Consider the following 15,489-nt stretch of genomic DNA (forward strand, 5'->3'; position numbering starts at 1 on the left):
TACACACTTACAATAGGGGCAGCAGATACAAACATTTCTTGGAGGCCCAAGACTACAGTAGGCCATGTGGGTCCTGATTCTCAGATTTCTTCCTGAAGTTTATGGATACCTGAAAACATTTTGCCGTGGGCCCAGTAACTTTCTTGTTATGCCGAAAGTGCCTGCAATATGACTGCTCCTTTGAGTAACAGTTTTTTATGCATACTGTGAGATGATTGGACTGAAGTAACATAGTATTTGCACGTACTATCTAAAAAATATGAAAATGGGGGAAGCCAATGTTAGATGACTATGCGGAGGTGTCTCTTGTCCAATAAACTATTTTACTACCAACAAGAAAAAAAAAAAGAAGGTTGGCCATCAACCCGGGGGCTACATACCCAATTATATTTAGTAATGGGTATCCTATGAAGGTTTCCAAGTAAGAGGACATTTGCCGGATTAAGCCACCAAACTGGTCAGCCAAATTGAGACGATCTGCTACTGATCCACTTGCCATTTGTCAGAAGATATGGGGGGGGGGGCTCATGTAGAATATTGGAGTCAGGCTATGATAAAAATTAGGGACATATGTAGATAATCTAGCCAGTAGCCTTAGGGTAGACTTATTGAGAGAGGACTACATCCATGGCTCGATTGGATCAGTTCGATCTCCGTTAGGATAAGGCTTTTCATTTTGGCTAATAAGTTGCCAACTTGATCATGTTGTCAATTTTAACTCATTTATGGGCAGCTTTATTTTAAAGGTGAAGTGAGGGCACTTAACAGTAAACCCATAGAACCCAATTCTTACCCCTTCATAGCTTTGAGGAGCACCCTAGGATCTTTGACTTTCCATGACTAGTTGGTAGATCTGCATTTAGCAACAGGATTCAAATTCTTATATTTGTATAAGCCTTAAGGATGGGCCCTCTTTACTGTTTCCAGTGGTAATTAGGTACTTTAGTAGTTTGCAGCAATTTGCAGCAGTGTGAAAAGATAAAAATGCTTAGATCAGATGAGAACAACCTGTGAGGGTCCCTTTCCCTTTTGTACCGCTCTTATGTTCTGTTTCTGCAATGAACTGCAATTCTGGGGACAAGTCATTTTCCTCTTAGAACCTGGTTGTTTCATATATCCTTCTCACTTGCGCATTGTGCTCCTGACATATGATCTTTATATAGTCAGCAGTTTAAAAGCCAATGGGTGGATTACCTCTGCAATGCAAATATTGACAGGTTTGTGTAAATGCAGATAAATGTCCTAAGAGGTGGTGTGGGCTGTTTGCGCCAAGACTTGTGTAAGACCAGTGCTTTCCTCTTGGAGGTCACCTGGACACCACTTTCCCACCGAGTGACTGGCAGGGTTATGAAAGCGATCTCTGCTTTATCTTTGGTTTGGCAGAAAGATTTACACAAGGAAGACTGTGAGGAATGCCATGTCACAAGTCCCCTTTATATATCAATAGAAGGAGGGTAGTTTAATTTTGATCACTAGGTGGCACTCCTGGGGTCAGTGGTAAAGGCTTCAGCAAGGCAGCTCTTGCTTGCATTCATAAATGCCAACATGCAAAGCAAGTGGACAAGTTAAATCAAAGTATTTCCACGTTAGTAATACAAAGTATCCCAGTTCAAATATAGGAAGGCCTCTTGAATCTTCCATATAAAGGAAGGCCTCTGGAATCCTGCTTAGTAACCAACATGAATGCACTCATTGGGTGTAGTAACACAAAGGCCATTAACTCAGTTCTTCATGTTGGACAACAGTGTTACAGCAAATACATGGTTCTGTATTCATATGTTTTCTCTCCTCGGCCCTGGTGCTTCTGACTTTTCAAACTGTAGCAGAAGCCAGCTGATAAACACTCCCATAAGAAAGCATGCAAGGCTGCCTTCTGCTACATTGATTCAAGAGACCGCACCAGCAGTGCAGAAAGGGACAGACAGATGCTGCTTTCAATTGCAATAACATTAACAACTGTAAATGTGTAATGATTGAATATTGGAAATCTGCACAAAATGACATTTTCTTTCATTAGGCAAAATTATATTTTTGTGTTTGTCATTTTTAAGTTAGAGTGGGTTAATAGCATGGGAGCAAAGTAATTATTACAATTGTTACTAGGACTGAATATGTATTAAGTGGAGTGTATTAGTGACTTATCGGATAAGCACATTTTTGTCTCAGAGCGAGTTTCTGAAATTACAAAGATACTCTTCACCATTCATCTCTCAGCAATAGGTCTCTCTACATACAGGCTTTGTTTTAGAGTCAGTTTCTGATATAATAGATTCACTCTTCTCCGTTTCCCTCTTAGTGATCTTTTTCTTTGTGTCAGAGTCTGTTTTTGAAAGCAAAGTTACTCTTCACTAACCCCTACTTAGCAGGTTGTCTCTCTACATGAACGCTTTGTGTTGGAGTCTGTTAGTTTTAAAGACAGCACTATTACATTGTTTAGGCAAAGCCAAACACAGCCATATCCGCTTGTATGGTGAGGTCTGTGCTGGGCCAAAAGCTTACTGCACCCTACACAATTAGCGAGGCAGGGTTAGAGCAGTAAGGAGCAGTGATGGGCAGTGCAGGGGAGAAGCAGAAACAAGACAGGATGGTGAGGAGCTACAGAAGGACTGGACTTTAGGGTAGGCAGGCAGAAGAGTTATGTACCTAGCGCCACCTGCTGTTGCACCTTAGGGATGTGCCTCTTTTCCTACCTCTTGTCCCAGCACTGGGCAGGGAAGCCAAAAAAGCACATATGGGTTTGATAATCAGACTGGTTTTGCCAAATTGATATCGGTGGGCCCCATACATAGGCTGATAAATATAAGTCAAAAGCAGTACATTGTTCTTAGATGATTTTATTTAGAAAATTCCTTATTTCCATGAGGTGAAGCCCATATTCAATTTACTACAATAGTTACCAATTAATGCAAAGTGTAGAGGTTCCTCTGCCCGGTTAAAGGTAAAGTGGTAACAAACCAAACATTACTGATAACTACTTATTAGACCAGCTGCTCAGAGCAAGGGCCACAATAGTGTTTTCTTTCCATGCTGCATGCTGCCACTTATCTGATTTCATCATTTTTCCTTCCGTTCCATGTCTGCCCAGTCTGCAGCCCATTTGCCGGAAATACCTCAGGACACAGTTCATGAATGTAAGGAGAAGCTGGAGCAAAGCCCCTGCAAAGAACTTTTCAAAGACTGCACTAGGTGGGTAACGGAAGCCATTGCGTTAGACTTCGCATGTTTGGCTGGACCATACTGAGTGTCCGGACACAGCCAACAAACTCATCTAATGCTCTCTGCATGTAAGAATAAATGTTTTCTTAAATGATTTGTGACTTCACTATTTACAGTCATCAGTGGGAAACTGATTATTCAGCACTAACTGGCATCTCATGGGCACTACTGGCAATTAGTACTTGGGGAGATTTACATGTTATTGATAGGGATGCATTGAATGCAGGATTGGCTTCTCAATTTGGCAGACTCTCTGCAACTTTTGCAGGACTCTAATGAATCTTTACTGTTTAGCCAAACCAAATGGAAACCCTTACCGTGGCCATACACTATAAAATCTATTTGTTTTGATGGTTTGGCACTAGGGCCAAATGATTACATTACAGCGATGGGAACACAAGCCATCTGAGAGAGGACCATATCAATGAGCTGTTGTGGTTCTCGAATTCAAGGGGAAAATTAAACCTGTCCGATTATCAGACAGATATTGGTCGGGTAGGTCCGTCGAAGAGCCCCATACACGGGCAGATAGGCTGCTGAATCAGTTGGAAGGACCCAAATTGGCAGCTTACATCTGCCCGTGTATGGCTAACTTTTTTTTGCAGATAATTTCTTTTCCCTTTTTGGATTTTGTGTAGATATGCATGTGTATATTGGGGTATGGACAGGTCATGGAACTTTAGTATTTAACAACAGTGGGTACATTATTATTATTATTATTATTATATAATACACATTTCAGTTTTAGTAAATCATGTGATACAAACTGCGCCAGTTACGACATCACTAAACTCAATTTATATTTTACAGAGTATTAATGACTCTTGTATGTGGATAACCCTTATCTGGTGATTTGAAACATGGCCCCTCAGTTTACACAGGCATTATTGGAGAGATGCAGCCTCTGGTATTTCTATAGCCAGTAATTCCACCCCCCCTTCATTTCTGAGAAAGTTCATCAGTCAATCAGACTTTCAGTTCTGAGTGCATGATTTAGGCCCAGCTTGGCTGATTGCTCAGATCCAGTGTGGGATCTATGCAAAAAGTTAACTATCTTGACCTGTGGTCAGCTTTCCCTTACCTGTCCCCATTTGGCCAACTTCCATAGTTTTAAGTGCCTTGATGTCTGGTCCAAGCAGCATGATAAGGCTTTCAGTTCAACCCAAATAAGCAGTAGGGCCACATGGTGAGATTGAAGCACTGGTTACATTTTAGGGTATTTTTTACAGTAAGGAAGTTGTAGATGTCTCTCTATGAAGCAACTTATACCCCTGCTTCCACCCCTGTATGAATACCTATATAGTACAAGATGATCCAGGGACTGGTCTGGCTGCTGTTTTGCTGAGTTCTTTCCCCTTCTGATTTTAATTCAGTGATCCCCAACCCGTGGCTCACAACACCTTTGGTGTTGCTCCCAGTGGCCTCAAAGTAGGTGCCATTTTTACATCTCTGGCTTGGGGGCAAGTTTTGGAGGACCAGACACACAGTTTTACTCTAAGCAGAGCCTCCCTGCACATGGGGCTACCGAATAGCCAATCACAGTCCTTATCTTGCATCCTCGTGCTTGTGTGGCTCACCAGCACTTTTTTTCATCTGAGTGTGGCTCAGGAGTAAAAAAGATTGGGGCTCCCTGTTCTAATTGAAGACTAAAGGTGGCCATACACGGGCCGATTGCAGCTGTCGATATCGGTCCCTTGGACCAATTCGGCAGCTTATTGGCCCTTGTAAGGGCAGAAACGAGGGGCATGCCCTAACAATATCTGGCCTGAAATTGGCCAAATATTGATCGGGCAGGTTAAAACATGTAGTCGGATCGGGGACCACATCGGCTCGTTGATGCAGTCCCCAAACTGACTGCCCCATTGCCAAACGATTGAATTAACCTACATTTTCCCCGATATTGCCCACCCGTAGGTGGGGATATCAGATGAAGATCCGCTTGCTTAGCGACCTCGCCAATGTGTATGGGCACCTTAAGACATACTGTTTGCCCTTCTTCAGGATCTAAAACTAGAAGATACAAATATTTTCTCTTTGGTGTTTTCAGCTTGCCACAACAAGGCACCTTGATAATTGAGGTCCAGATTTATTTACCCTTTATTGAAATCTTTCTTACAGTATCTAGTTATAAAAAGAAAAAAAACAACCGTGGAGCCAGTACTTCATATCTGGCACGTTTATTTGTTTTGAGGAATATTTAATGACTTTTTTGGAATTCATAACATCTGCTCTTCTGGTATGCTTTCTATAGACCATGGCTAAGCAATAAATATACATACCCTCTGACTGAATGTTCCACTTAGGTCCATGGGGGTGGAATATTGAGCAGCAGGATTAATCTTTCAACCTTCCGTGGTTGTGCACGCTGCTCATTTTATGACGCATTCCCTGTCATCCCTGGTATCTTTTCACAGTATTAAGGGGAATAGAGTTATGTGCCCTTTAGGGAGAGCTCTTTAAAGTAATCCCAAGGAATGTGGTTTGCAACTTCAGTTTGAAAACATAATTTTCATACCCAACACCTTTTCGCTTATTTTGTGTACATGCTTTTGTGGTAGAGAAGTGTGGCTACTGTGTCTAGACGGTACAGTTTTATTTAACTATGTTTAGGACGTGGAGAGCTATAAAGCACTCACACACACAGAGATTCCCTGGTGATCCCCGCGGGGAGGAACAGAATGCAGCAACAGAGTGTTTCAAAGGAAGATACCATGTTTGTGCTGTGGCCCAGGATCCATTTTTCATTCTAAGTATAAAACTTGTCTGCAGCTACGCCCAGAAAGGCACGTGGGTCAAAATGCCCATGGGCTTGTAGCCAACGAGATGCACAGTGATGCCTACAATAGCCTTTGCTCCAGATTTTTGGCAAGGCTGCCAGCAGGACACACTGTCAGGCTCTGGTACAAAAGCGCAGAATAGAGCCCACCGCCATTGTTGTCCTTTTCGGAAGACTAAGGGCTGTGCAAGTGCAAGTATTCCCTGTCACTGTCTTGGGGCCCTAGGCTTCCAGTGGTTGCACATCAGGAGATCCTGCTCATATTTGGTAACTGGCTGAGGCAGTTGAGGACTAGGAAACTAGAGGCAGGCACATGAAAGAGAAAGGACTTAGTCAATATTCAGGCCAGCTGTCAAACTTTAGAGTCTAAACAGCAGAAATTTCAGTAGAATAAAAGCAACAACATTTATTGGCTCAAATTAAACAAATCAACAAAAAACAAACATATAAAACATACTATACCAAACAATGGATAGGTGCATCCCAGTGCCTCATAGTACCCACTCTCCTAACGCATTTCACAGACCTCCTCTGATGAAGCACCACATGGTGCGAAACGCGTTAGGAGAGTGGGTACCATGAGGCACTGGGATGCATCTATCCATTGTTTGGTATAGTATGTTTTATATGTTTATTTTTTGTTGATTTGTTTAATTTGAGCCAATAGTTGCTTTTATTCCTCCGAAATTTCTGCTGTTTATTCATATGTTAATTTGGGACCTATCAGTGGGATATGACTTTTAGATTCCCTTTCTTAACCTAATCTATTATTCGGCAAACTTGAGAGTCTGTATGCAGGCCAAGGGGGTCAGGGTTATAGGCTAATGTCCATGTATTGGACAGGCAATGTCAGAACCAGCAAACCAGAGGTTGGCCGAACAGTAAGAAAGTGGAGAGCTGACAGTGTATTAGGAATAAAGGCCAGAGGTCGGGTAGTACAGATTAGATTTTGTATCTAGGCCACTCAGGCCCCGGTTGGTGGCTAATATCATCAGACAGATAAGGTCGAAACCTGGAGGAACATGAGAATGCAAAGAGACAGGCAAAAATGGCTTTAGCAGGTTCTGCAGAAAAGAGGCACAGCTTGGGCGAAGCTGGCCAGCAACAATAAGTCCTTCCTCATCAGGCCCAGAGTTGTCTGCCCTTGTTCTGCTACGTAAAGCTCAGTGACTCGGAGGAGCTTGTCTACTAGGCCCAAACATTAGAAGGAAGCAGGTCAAGTGCTTTTATATAATCATCAGAATCAATTTTATATAATCATCTGTTTTTGTGCTATCTTTGTCCAGAACCCACTAGTGATAGTAAGGGATAGTACACTGTCTAAAGATCTCAAGGAAAATTAAAAATAACATTTGATCTCCCCAACCAATGTTGTGCCTGTTGGGAGCCCCTCAGGTCCTGATATTTCCAGCCCATTAAACCTTGGTAACCAGTGCCTAGCGGCATATCGACTAATCACAAACTCAGGGACTGTGGGTGCCACCGTCCACACATTGGCAAGTGGAAATTGGGTTAATGTCACGTGTTCCCTATTTTGTGACCTTGCTACAGTTACACAAATGCAATTCCATATTAAGAAATAGTAGTTATAGTTCATTATCACTAACATTGCTTAGATTTTGTAAGCTTTTTTTGTATCGGACATATAAGTATATGAACAGAAATGTTGTTCCTCTATGTAAAGATTGGAATATAGTGTTCTCCATATGATCCTCCTGGATGAATAATTAGCCAGTGGCATGTTTATCTGGAATCTAGACCAGACCTGATTACATATTTATCCCCCTGCAATGAATGGAATGCACGTGTGATTGACCTTTAGCTGGGCATTTTGTTTCCGCTCTTCGTGGGAGACTCGCTTCGTAGGTGGCTAAATCGATCCATAGGTTTCACACCCAGCCGCTTCAGTGTACATAAAGCCTCCCTCTTTGACGTAGACATGAAGTTAAAGGGCAACTGCTTTTCATATTGTTCGTATATGCTCTTTTCACATTCATAGCTGGTATGCCAAAAAACTGCAGACCCATTTGGATCTGTATTAATAGAGAATAGAGAGTTCACCAAGGAATTAGGATAGAAATTGAACATCTTAAATGTTGGGCTTCTTTACCAACCCAGTGCCACCATAGGAGTGTAAATCTGTGGCTCTAAAGATTGCCCCAATAGCGACCATATATGCTGAAATCCAGCTGCAAAACAGTTCTTCTCTTTCTGCATCCTGGCAGGGGAGGAGGGACAAAAATATTGATTACAAATTGTAACAACTTCTCCACAGCTTAAGGTGGCCATACACACAGCAATAACGATCTTTCGTGCAACCATATGGTCCACCCCCCATTGATTGAAATGTCAGATACGGAGGTAGAAACAATAGAAATTCTACCTCCACCTGCCGATTCAGCCCTAAACGTAGATTTTGCTTGGGCGCCTTAAACAGCGCCCAATCAAAATCCTTTAACCTACCCGATCAATGAGACGACCGATATCTGCAGCCTTTGCGATATTGGTCGTCTCATCGAGCCTCCATACACGCACCGAATATCAGTGCGTGTATGGCCGGCTTTACAGACAGCATGCAGGAACTACATAACCCACAATGCATTGCACTGCGATGTTCCTTTCCTTATTGACATCACATGTGCAGGGAATTGTGGGATTGGGAGGATACAGGCTGAAGGCAGGATGGGGGCAGTTGACTACTGTTACATTTTATTTGAGTCACAAAGTAGCCAGCCAGATCAGCAGGGGAACAGGGGGCGGGGCTTAGGGAACTGTTCCAAACCATATTATTACATTAAAAATCATGAAAAGGCTGAATATTTTTTAATTGATGTATATTGCTAAGTTGCTTGAAATTATGTTTACTTTTCAAAAAGCTAAAGTTGTGTTTGGGTGGAGTTCCCCTTTGAAGGCCTGGATCATTAAAGATAGCGTTGATGAACCTTGTACTGTTAGTTCAGTATATTAAATACAGCATAGACAGATCTTTTAATTGGCTTAAGTTGTCCTTTAGCACAGATACAATTTCTGGCCGTTTTTGTTCTAGATGCTCAAATAGTTTTATGGGGGTATGACTTCATTAATTCAATTAATTTTATAGACTTATTATACTTAGATTTCAAGCTCAATGCCTAATGGTGGCCATACACAGTAAAGGTCCCCATACACGGGCCAATTCTAGCTGCCGATATGGGTCCCTTAGACTGATTGGGCAGCTAACTGCCCCGTGTATGGGCACTACCGGTGGGCCTGCCCGACCGATATCTGGCCTGAAATTGTCCATATCTCGATCGGGCAGGTTAGAAAATCTAGTCGGATCGGGGGCCACATCGGCTCGTTGATGCGGACCGACTTTGCCTATGCCCGTCATTATAATTTGATTGTTTGGCCCCAGGGCCAAATGATTGAATTAACCTTGATTCTCCCGATATCCCCCACCTACGGGAGAATATCCGCTCGCTTGGCGGCATGTGAGCGGATCTTAAGGTGTATGGGCACCTTAAGATTCACTCGTTTGGCAGATCTTCTCCCAATATGCCCACCTTTGGGCTAATTCAATCGTTTACCCTAGGGCCAAACAATCAAATTACAACAGAGGACAGAGATGCCGTCGGGACGAGGACTGCATCAACGAGCCAATGCAGTCCCCGATTTCAAGGAAAATCAAACCTGCCCGATCGTGATCTGCCCAATTGTTGGCCAGATATCGGTTGGGTAGGCCTGTTGGGGGTGCCTATACTCAGGCAGATATGCTGCAGAATCGCTCTGAAGGACCCGAACGGCAGCTGAAATCTGCCCAAATATGGCCACCTTTACTCATGTTTTTCTCTTAACATGTGCCACTTAATCTATCTCGCTGTGTATATTTATTTTTGTTACTGTGTATATTTATTCTCATTTTATTGCCGTGTTTGTACTATTACTGTATTGTAAAAATGTAAGCGCTGTGTACACAGTAGTTCTATGTTAATAATGATATACATACATCCTGCATAACATATGTTACTGTCCTGTGAGCGTAGAGGAGGGCAGGGGCTCTATAGTAGGAATAAGGTTGGATATTTCAGCAATCTGAGCTTAAGGGTGCTGTGAATATCAAATGCTACACTTTGCACAACTACATTGATGAAAGGAAACTTAAAGGGGTTCTAAACCCCAAAAAATGATGGTGTAAACTTTTCAAACCCAATAAGGGGTAATTATATCTTAGTTGGGATCAAGTACAGGTACTGTTTTATTATTACAGAGAAAAGGGAATCATTTAACCATTAAATAAACCCAATAGGGCTGTTCTGCCCCAATAAGGGGTAATTATATCTTAGTTGGGATCAAGTACAGGTACTGTTTTATTATTACAGAGAAAAGGGAATCATTTAACCATTAAATAAACCCAATAGGGCTGTTCTGCCCCAATAAGGGGTAATTATATCTTAGTTGGGATCAAGTACAGGTACTGTTTTATTATTACAGAGAAAAGGGAATCATTTAACCATGAAATAAACCCAATAGGGCTGTTCTGCCCCCAATAAGGGGTAATTATATCTTAGTTGGGATCAAGTACAGATACTGTTTTATTATTACAGAGAAAAGGGAATCATTTAACCATTAAATAAACCCAATAGGGCTGTTCTGCCCCCAATAAGGGGTAATTATATCTTAGTTGGGATCAAGTACAAGATTCCGTTATATTATTACAGAGAAAAAGGAAATAATTTTTAAAAATGTGAATTATTTGATTAAAATGAATTCTATGGATGATGGCCTTCCCGTAATTCGGAACTTTCCAGATAATGGGTTTTTCGGATAAGGGGGGTCCGATACCTGTATTAGCAATCTAAAAATGCAAATATCTCAGATAAACCACTAAAAATTGAGAATGAATGTAAATTGCAAAAGTACTCACAGATGCACCCTAAGTAGGTTTACATCAATTTAATTCTTGGGTTTAGATTCCCATTAATATAGTGGAAACTGCAATCACCAAATTTATTGTAGTTGTTATCGCAACCCCACTTATACGGAGGCTGTGTATAAGATACAACTGTTATGGCTGCCGGCCCACACGAATAAAAGAATAGAAAGGTGGCCATACCGTATATCTGTATATATATGATTGGTCAGATATTAATCAACGTGTTGTCTATCTGATGTTTTGGAAACCCTAAGGGCAGCGGCAGACGGGGAGATTAGTCTCCCTGAGGCAAATCTTTGTTGCTGCGGGCAACTAATCTCCCGGCAATGGATGACATACGCTTCGCTATGATTTCCGGAAGTTGCCCGAAGTTGCCTTGAGAGGAAACTAGATAGGATGCCATTGATCTAGTCGGGTTTTCAGTGGTAAAATAGTACTTCTAATTCTGCATAGTCATCTTGTCTTCACTTAATGGGTATGAATATATCTTGTCAATGTCCTGTCTTCCCATTACAAGATCTTTAGCTTAGCATTTTGTATTTTTTAATATGTGGGTTGTAATAACATGTTGTCTGTTACCAAACCTGAGGTGAGTTGGATAAAACCAGCCTCTCGGGGCATCTGAATGATAACAGGGCAAGAACAAGCTGTAGTAATGAGATGATTGTTTACAGATCAAATAGTGCTGACTAGTGCCAACTTCACTCGGAACAGTGTCAAGGAAAACAAACACACCTCTATATTAAATGAAATGACATCCAACTTTTTTTCAAAGTTCCTCGTAACATTTGTTTGAGGCTTTACTTTGGATTACACAAACCCAGCTGGGGGAACCTAGAAGAGCCGTTGAATTTACCCTGAGCTCATGCAAAACATCTAGAGATAAGGTTGCCAGGCTTTATCAAGCTGTAAGAAATCATTCTCTCAGACCAAATGGCCTTCTGGCCACCCTTCGTTTCACCAGTCCATCTATGTAGGTCCCTCTTAGGTTTCTCATTACAAGGAGAGAGTGGATTTTTCTTCACCAAGATGTTATAGAATTGAATTTATTCTAGAGTTTTAGGCTAAGGAATAGAAACTGCTCCCAGCTTTGTCTAGTTAGTTCTGTGTCTATCAGTTTTATGGTTGAGACCATGCCTTCTGTCTGTCCTTAGCCCTATACTTCCCTACCCAATGTACTGCAGAAAGTAACCCACCAGAAATTACAGGTCCCAAAATCCAACAGCACTGGTGCAGATTAGTCACTCTCGGTAAATCTGCTTTATCTCAGGCAACTAATCTCTTGAAATTTCTTTTCCACTGGCAATGATGTAAATTGCTGGTGGGGAAACATTGGGTTTCTCATTAGCCTAAGGTTTCCTTCAGAGGCAACTTTGGACTAATTTGGAAAACTGAAGCAGCTTGTTTGTTTCCCCACTGGCCAATGACATTATTGGGGGTAGGAAAGCATTTAAAGGTGATTCATTGCCCACAGTAGCATGGATTTATCGTGGGCTACTAATCTTCTACTCTGCCAGGGCCTTAACCTGGAACAAGGCAGAAAGAACCATTTATCCCTTCCCTCAGTTGAATGATGTTTCCCACCTAATCAAATGGTTAGTGTGAGTCCGAATCAGACCATAATGGATTCCTCTGAATCTAAGGAATCATGTCCCTGTGTCCCCCATTGGGTAGCGTTGCTGCCTTGCAGCACTGGGGTCCTCCGTTCAATTCCAGCCAGGGCACTACCTGTAAGGAGTTGGTATTTTTGCCCCATGACTGTAGTTTTTCTTCTATACTCCAAAAACATACAGGCAATTTAAAGTTTCTTAATAATAAATTGGCCCTAGTGTGTGAATGTTATATAGACTGTAAGCTTTGCTAGGGCAAGGACTGATGTGACTGATGTATAATCATACTGTTTGTATAAAGTGCTAAAGAAATGTGTTGGCCCTATATAAATACCAGAACATTTTAATGTGCATTTTTGCATGTAAATAAATGTCTATTTAACGGTATAAAAAAAGAAATAAACACTCCAGTTGCTGAGAGTATGAGAATTCTTACTAGCTAAACATTTATTTAGAAGATAACATATACAATATGTTGTTTATTTGCAGAGTTGTACATGATTACTTGAGTGGAACGCCATTTGGGGATTTTCAAGACAGTATGTACTTTTCACGATTCCTACAGTGGAAATGGCTGGAGAGGTAAGAACTTTACACTTGATCTCACTTTTGTTTTTTTAATTATTATTTTGTTCAATTAATTGTCATTGAATGCAACTGAATTACCCTAATGTTTTTTAGGGGGTTTAAAATGAATAAAGTCACTGTGTCTGGTTACATAGCTTTGTGCCCCTTCAAAAATATTAAGAAGTGATATTGGCAAGATTTGAAAAGATTGACAGTTAACTAAGGTGGTAGTGATGTGCGGGTTTACCCTCAGGTCAGGCGGGTTAGAGTTGATATTTGGACGACCAATGGGTCGGTGTGGGTCAGACTGGGGAAGTGCACTCTTCCTTTGCTCCCAAAATTTCAATGTCTTAAATCTTAAAGCGTCTGTAGAAGTAGCGTACAGGGTGGAAGGACACAGCTAGGGGTTGGTTGTAGGTTTTACAATGGCAACATTTTGCAGGTTAGTGTTAGGTGTGGGTTGAGTTTTTCGTAGCCTGAACATTACTAGTAGGTGGTCGAAGATGTCACTGGTGGAAGATGATAAAAACCACTGAATTCCCTCTTTAAAGGTGCCCATACACGTTAAGGTCCGGTCTGAGCGGATCTTCTCCCAATATCCCCACCTACGGGTGGGTGATATCGGGCAAATGTAGGCTAATTTGGTCATTTGGCCCTGGCTGATATAATTCACAAGATGATATGACTGTGCCAAGGCCACCAGATAAAGGGTCATTATCAGTAACTGAATCAAAGTCATCCTGAATGCAGTCAATTGAGCTTCTTCTCCTGCCATCTATAAACTGATTCAAAAGATAAACTTTAATACCTGTAATGGGATTGTTAGGGCCTCTTAAGGTGGCCATACACGGGCCGTATAACGGAATTATAACGGGAGCAATGGGTGCAGTCGGTTCAGGGGCCGCATCAACCTGCCCGAACGATATCTGCCCAGATATCGGTCGGGCATGCCCGTCGTTCCTGCCCCTACAATCGGCCCCTGTATGGCCACCTTAAGAGGCCCTAACAATCCTATTACAGGTATTAAAGTTTATCTTTTGAATCAGTTTATAGACGGCAGGAGAAGAAGCTCAATTGACTGATAATGAATCTTTATCTGGTGGCCTTGGCACAGTCATATCATCTTGTGACTGAGGCAACCATAAACTTTGACTGTGAGCTGATATAGGCAGGGGATTCCTCGCAACAAGGGACCCATCATGCCAGAATAATCAGTGTTCAGTCTTGTGATGTTGCTCATCGTATAAGCAATGTGTAAAAGCTGCTAATAACTTGAGGAGGATCTCCGTGTGTTCTGTACATCACAAGGGCCACACTATTTTCAATATTGAATGCCTCTAAGTATTATTAATTTTTTTTTTTAATAACCAAGTATATTTATGTTATGGGTTGGTTGTCGGCTAGACACCCACAATTAAGACATCTGAGCTAACTAATCAAAGGCACACGCAGGATTATTCACCAATAAAGTTGAAAAGAATAAAACTCATCACCTATATGGCCAATGCCATCTGTCCTTTTTCTATTGGCTGACTATGTCTGGGTAAAGGGAACCACAGGGTTCATTTTTACCTTTGAAAATAAGACTAAATATCTATACATTAAAGGGGTAAACACATGACCCGGAAACGGGATGAGTCTTCCCACCTCTACTATCTGCAACCTCGCCCAAATTGTATCGGCTGATTGTTCAAGAACTTGCATGTGGTGGCTGAATACATTATGCAACTTAGATTTTTCCAACTACATTTCGTTCCCCTATTATTTTCATTTTATTTTTCACCTGTGAATAGCAGTTAATTGCAAGGTTGGAACTTTGGTTCTATGAATGGCCTGACCATTGATCTGAGTGTAATAAATTTCATAGCCATTACAATTTTCCATACAATCTAATGTGCTCTTTGAGCCTATCCATGTGTTCATGATAGGTGGAAAAAAAGGCTAAAAGCCTGAGCGTATGATAAGGAGCCATATTTATAAGTAAAATAAAATCTGAATCGGTAAGCTGCTCGCAGTAATTAGGTTGTGTCCGGGCTGGGTTTTGAAGAAATGATCATTAAAGCACTTTAGTGCTCTATATTGAGGCTGTAGGATGACTGACTGGCTCAATAAAATCAACGCTCCAAGCGCCTTTTGATAATCTTTAAGCCATAACTTGCAATTGTTGCACTTAAGTACAGTCCTTCCTGGCTTTTATTGTGCTTTAATTTGCCGTATCTTTTGTGTTGTTGGGTTGCACGTACGTATAATGCGCGCTGGACCATGTTCAAATGGAGTTGCATTTCTGATTAGATATGTTTTATTATGTTTTTTCCCCTCTCAGCTTGGCAGCAGAGTAGTACCAAGCTCTGAGCAGATCCCTCACAACCATTTGCCTTTTCAGGGTAGGCAACTGGCTAATTTGATGT

General features: G+C 41.5%; 1 protein-coding gene across 1 annotated transcript in view; it reads left to right on the forward strand.

Annotated features, from left to right (window-relative positions):
- Positions 1–15,489, forward strand: part of grk4 (G protein-coupled receptor kinase 4) — a 142,422-nt gene that overhangs the window by 104,725 nt on the left and 22,208 nt on the right. Inside the window, exons 5-6 of the mRNA NM_001006112.1 lie at positions 3,086–3,186; positions 13,004–13,096. Of these exons, the coding sequence (NP_001006112.1) occupies positions 3,086–3,186; positions 13,004–13,096 (194 nt within the window). The remainder of the gene's footprint in view (positions 1–3,085; positions 3,187–13,003; positions 13,097–15,489) is intronic.

The sequence above is a fragment of the Xenopus tropicalis genome, chromosome 1 (genome assembly GCF_000004195.4).
Source record: "Xenopus tropicalis strain Nigerian chromosome 1, UCB_Xtro_10.0, whole genome shotgun sequence".
NCBI classification, from domain to species: Eukaryota; Metazoa; Chordata; class Amphibia; order Anura; family Pipidae; genus Xenopus; species Xenopus tropicalis.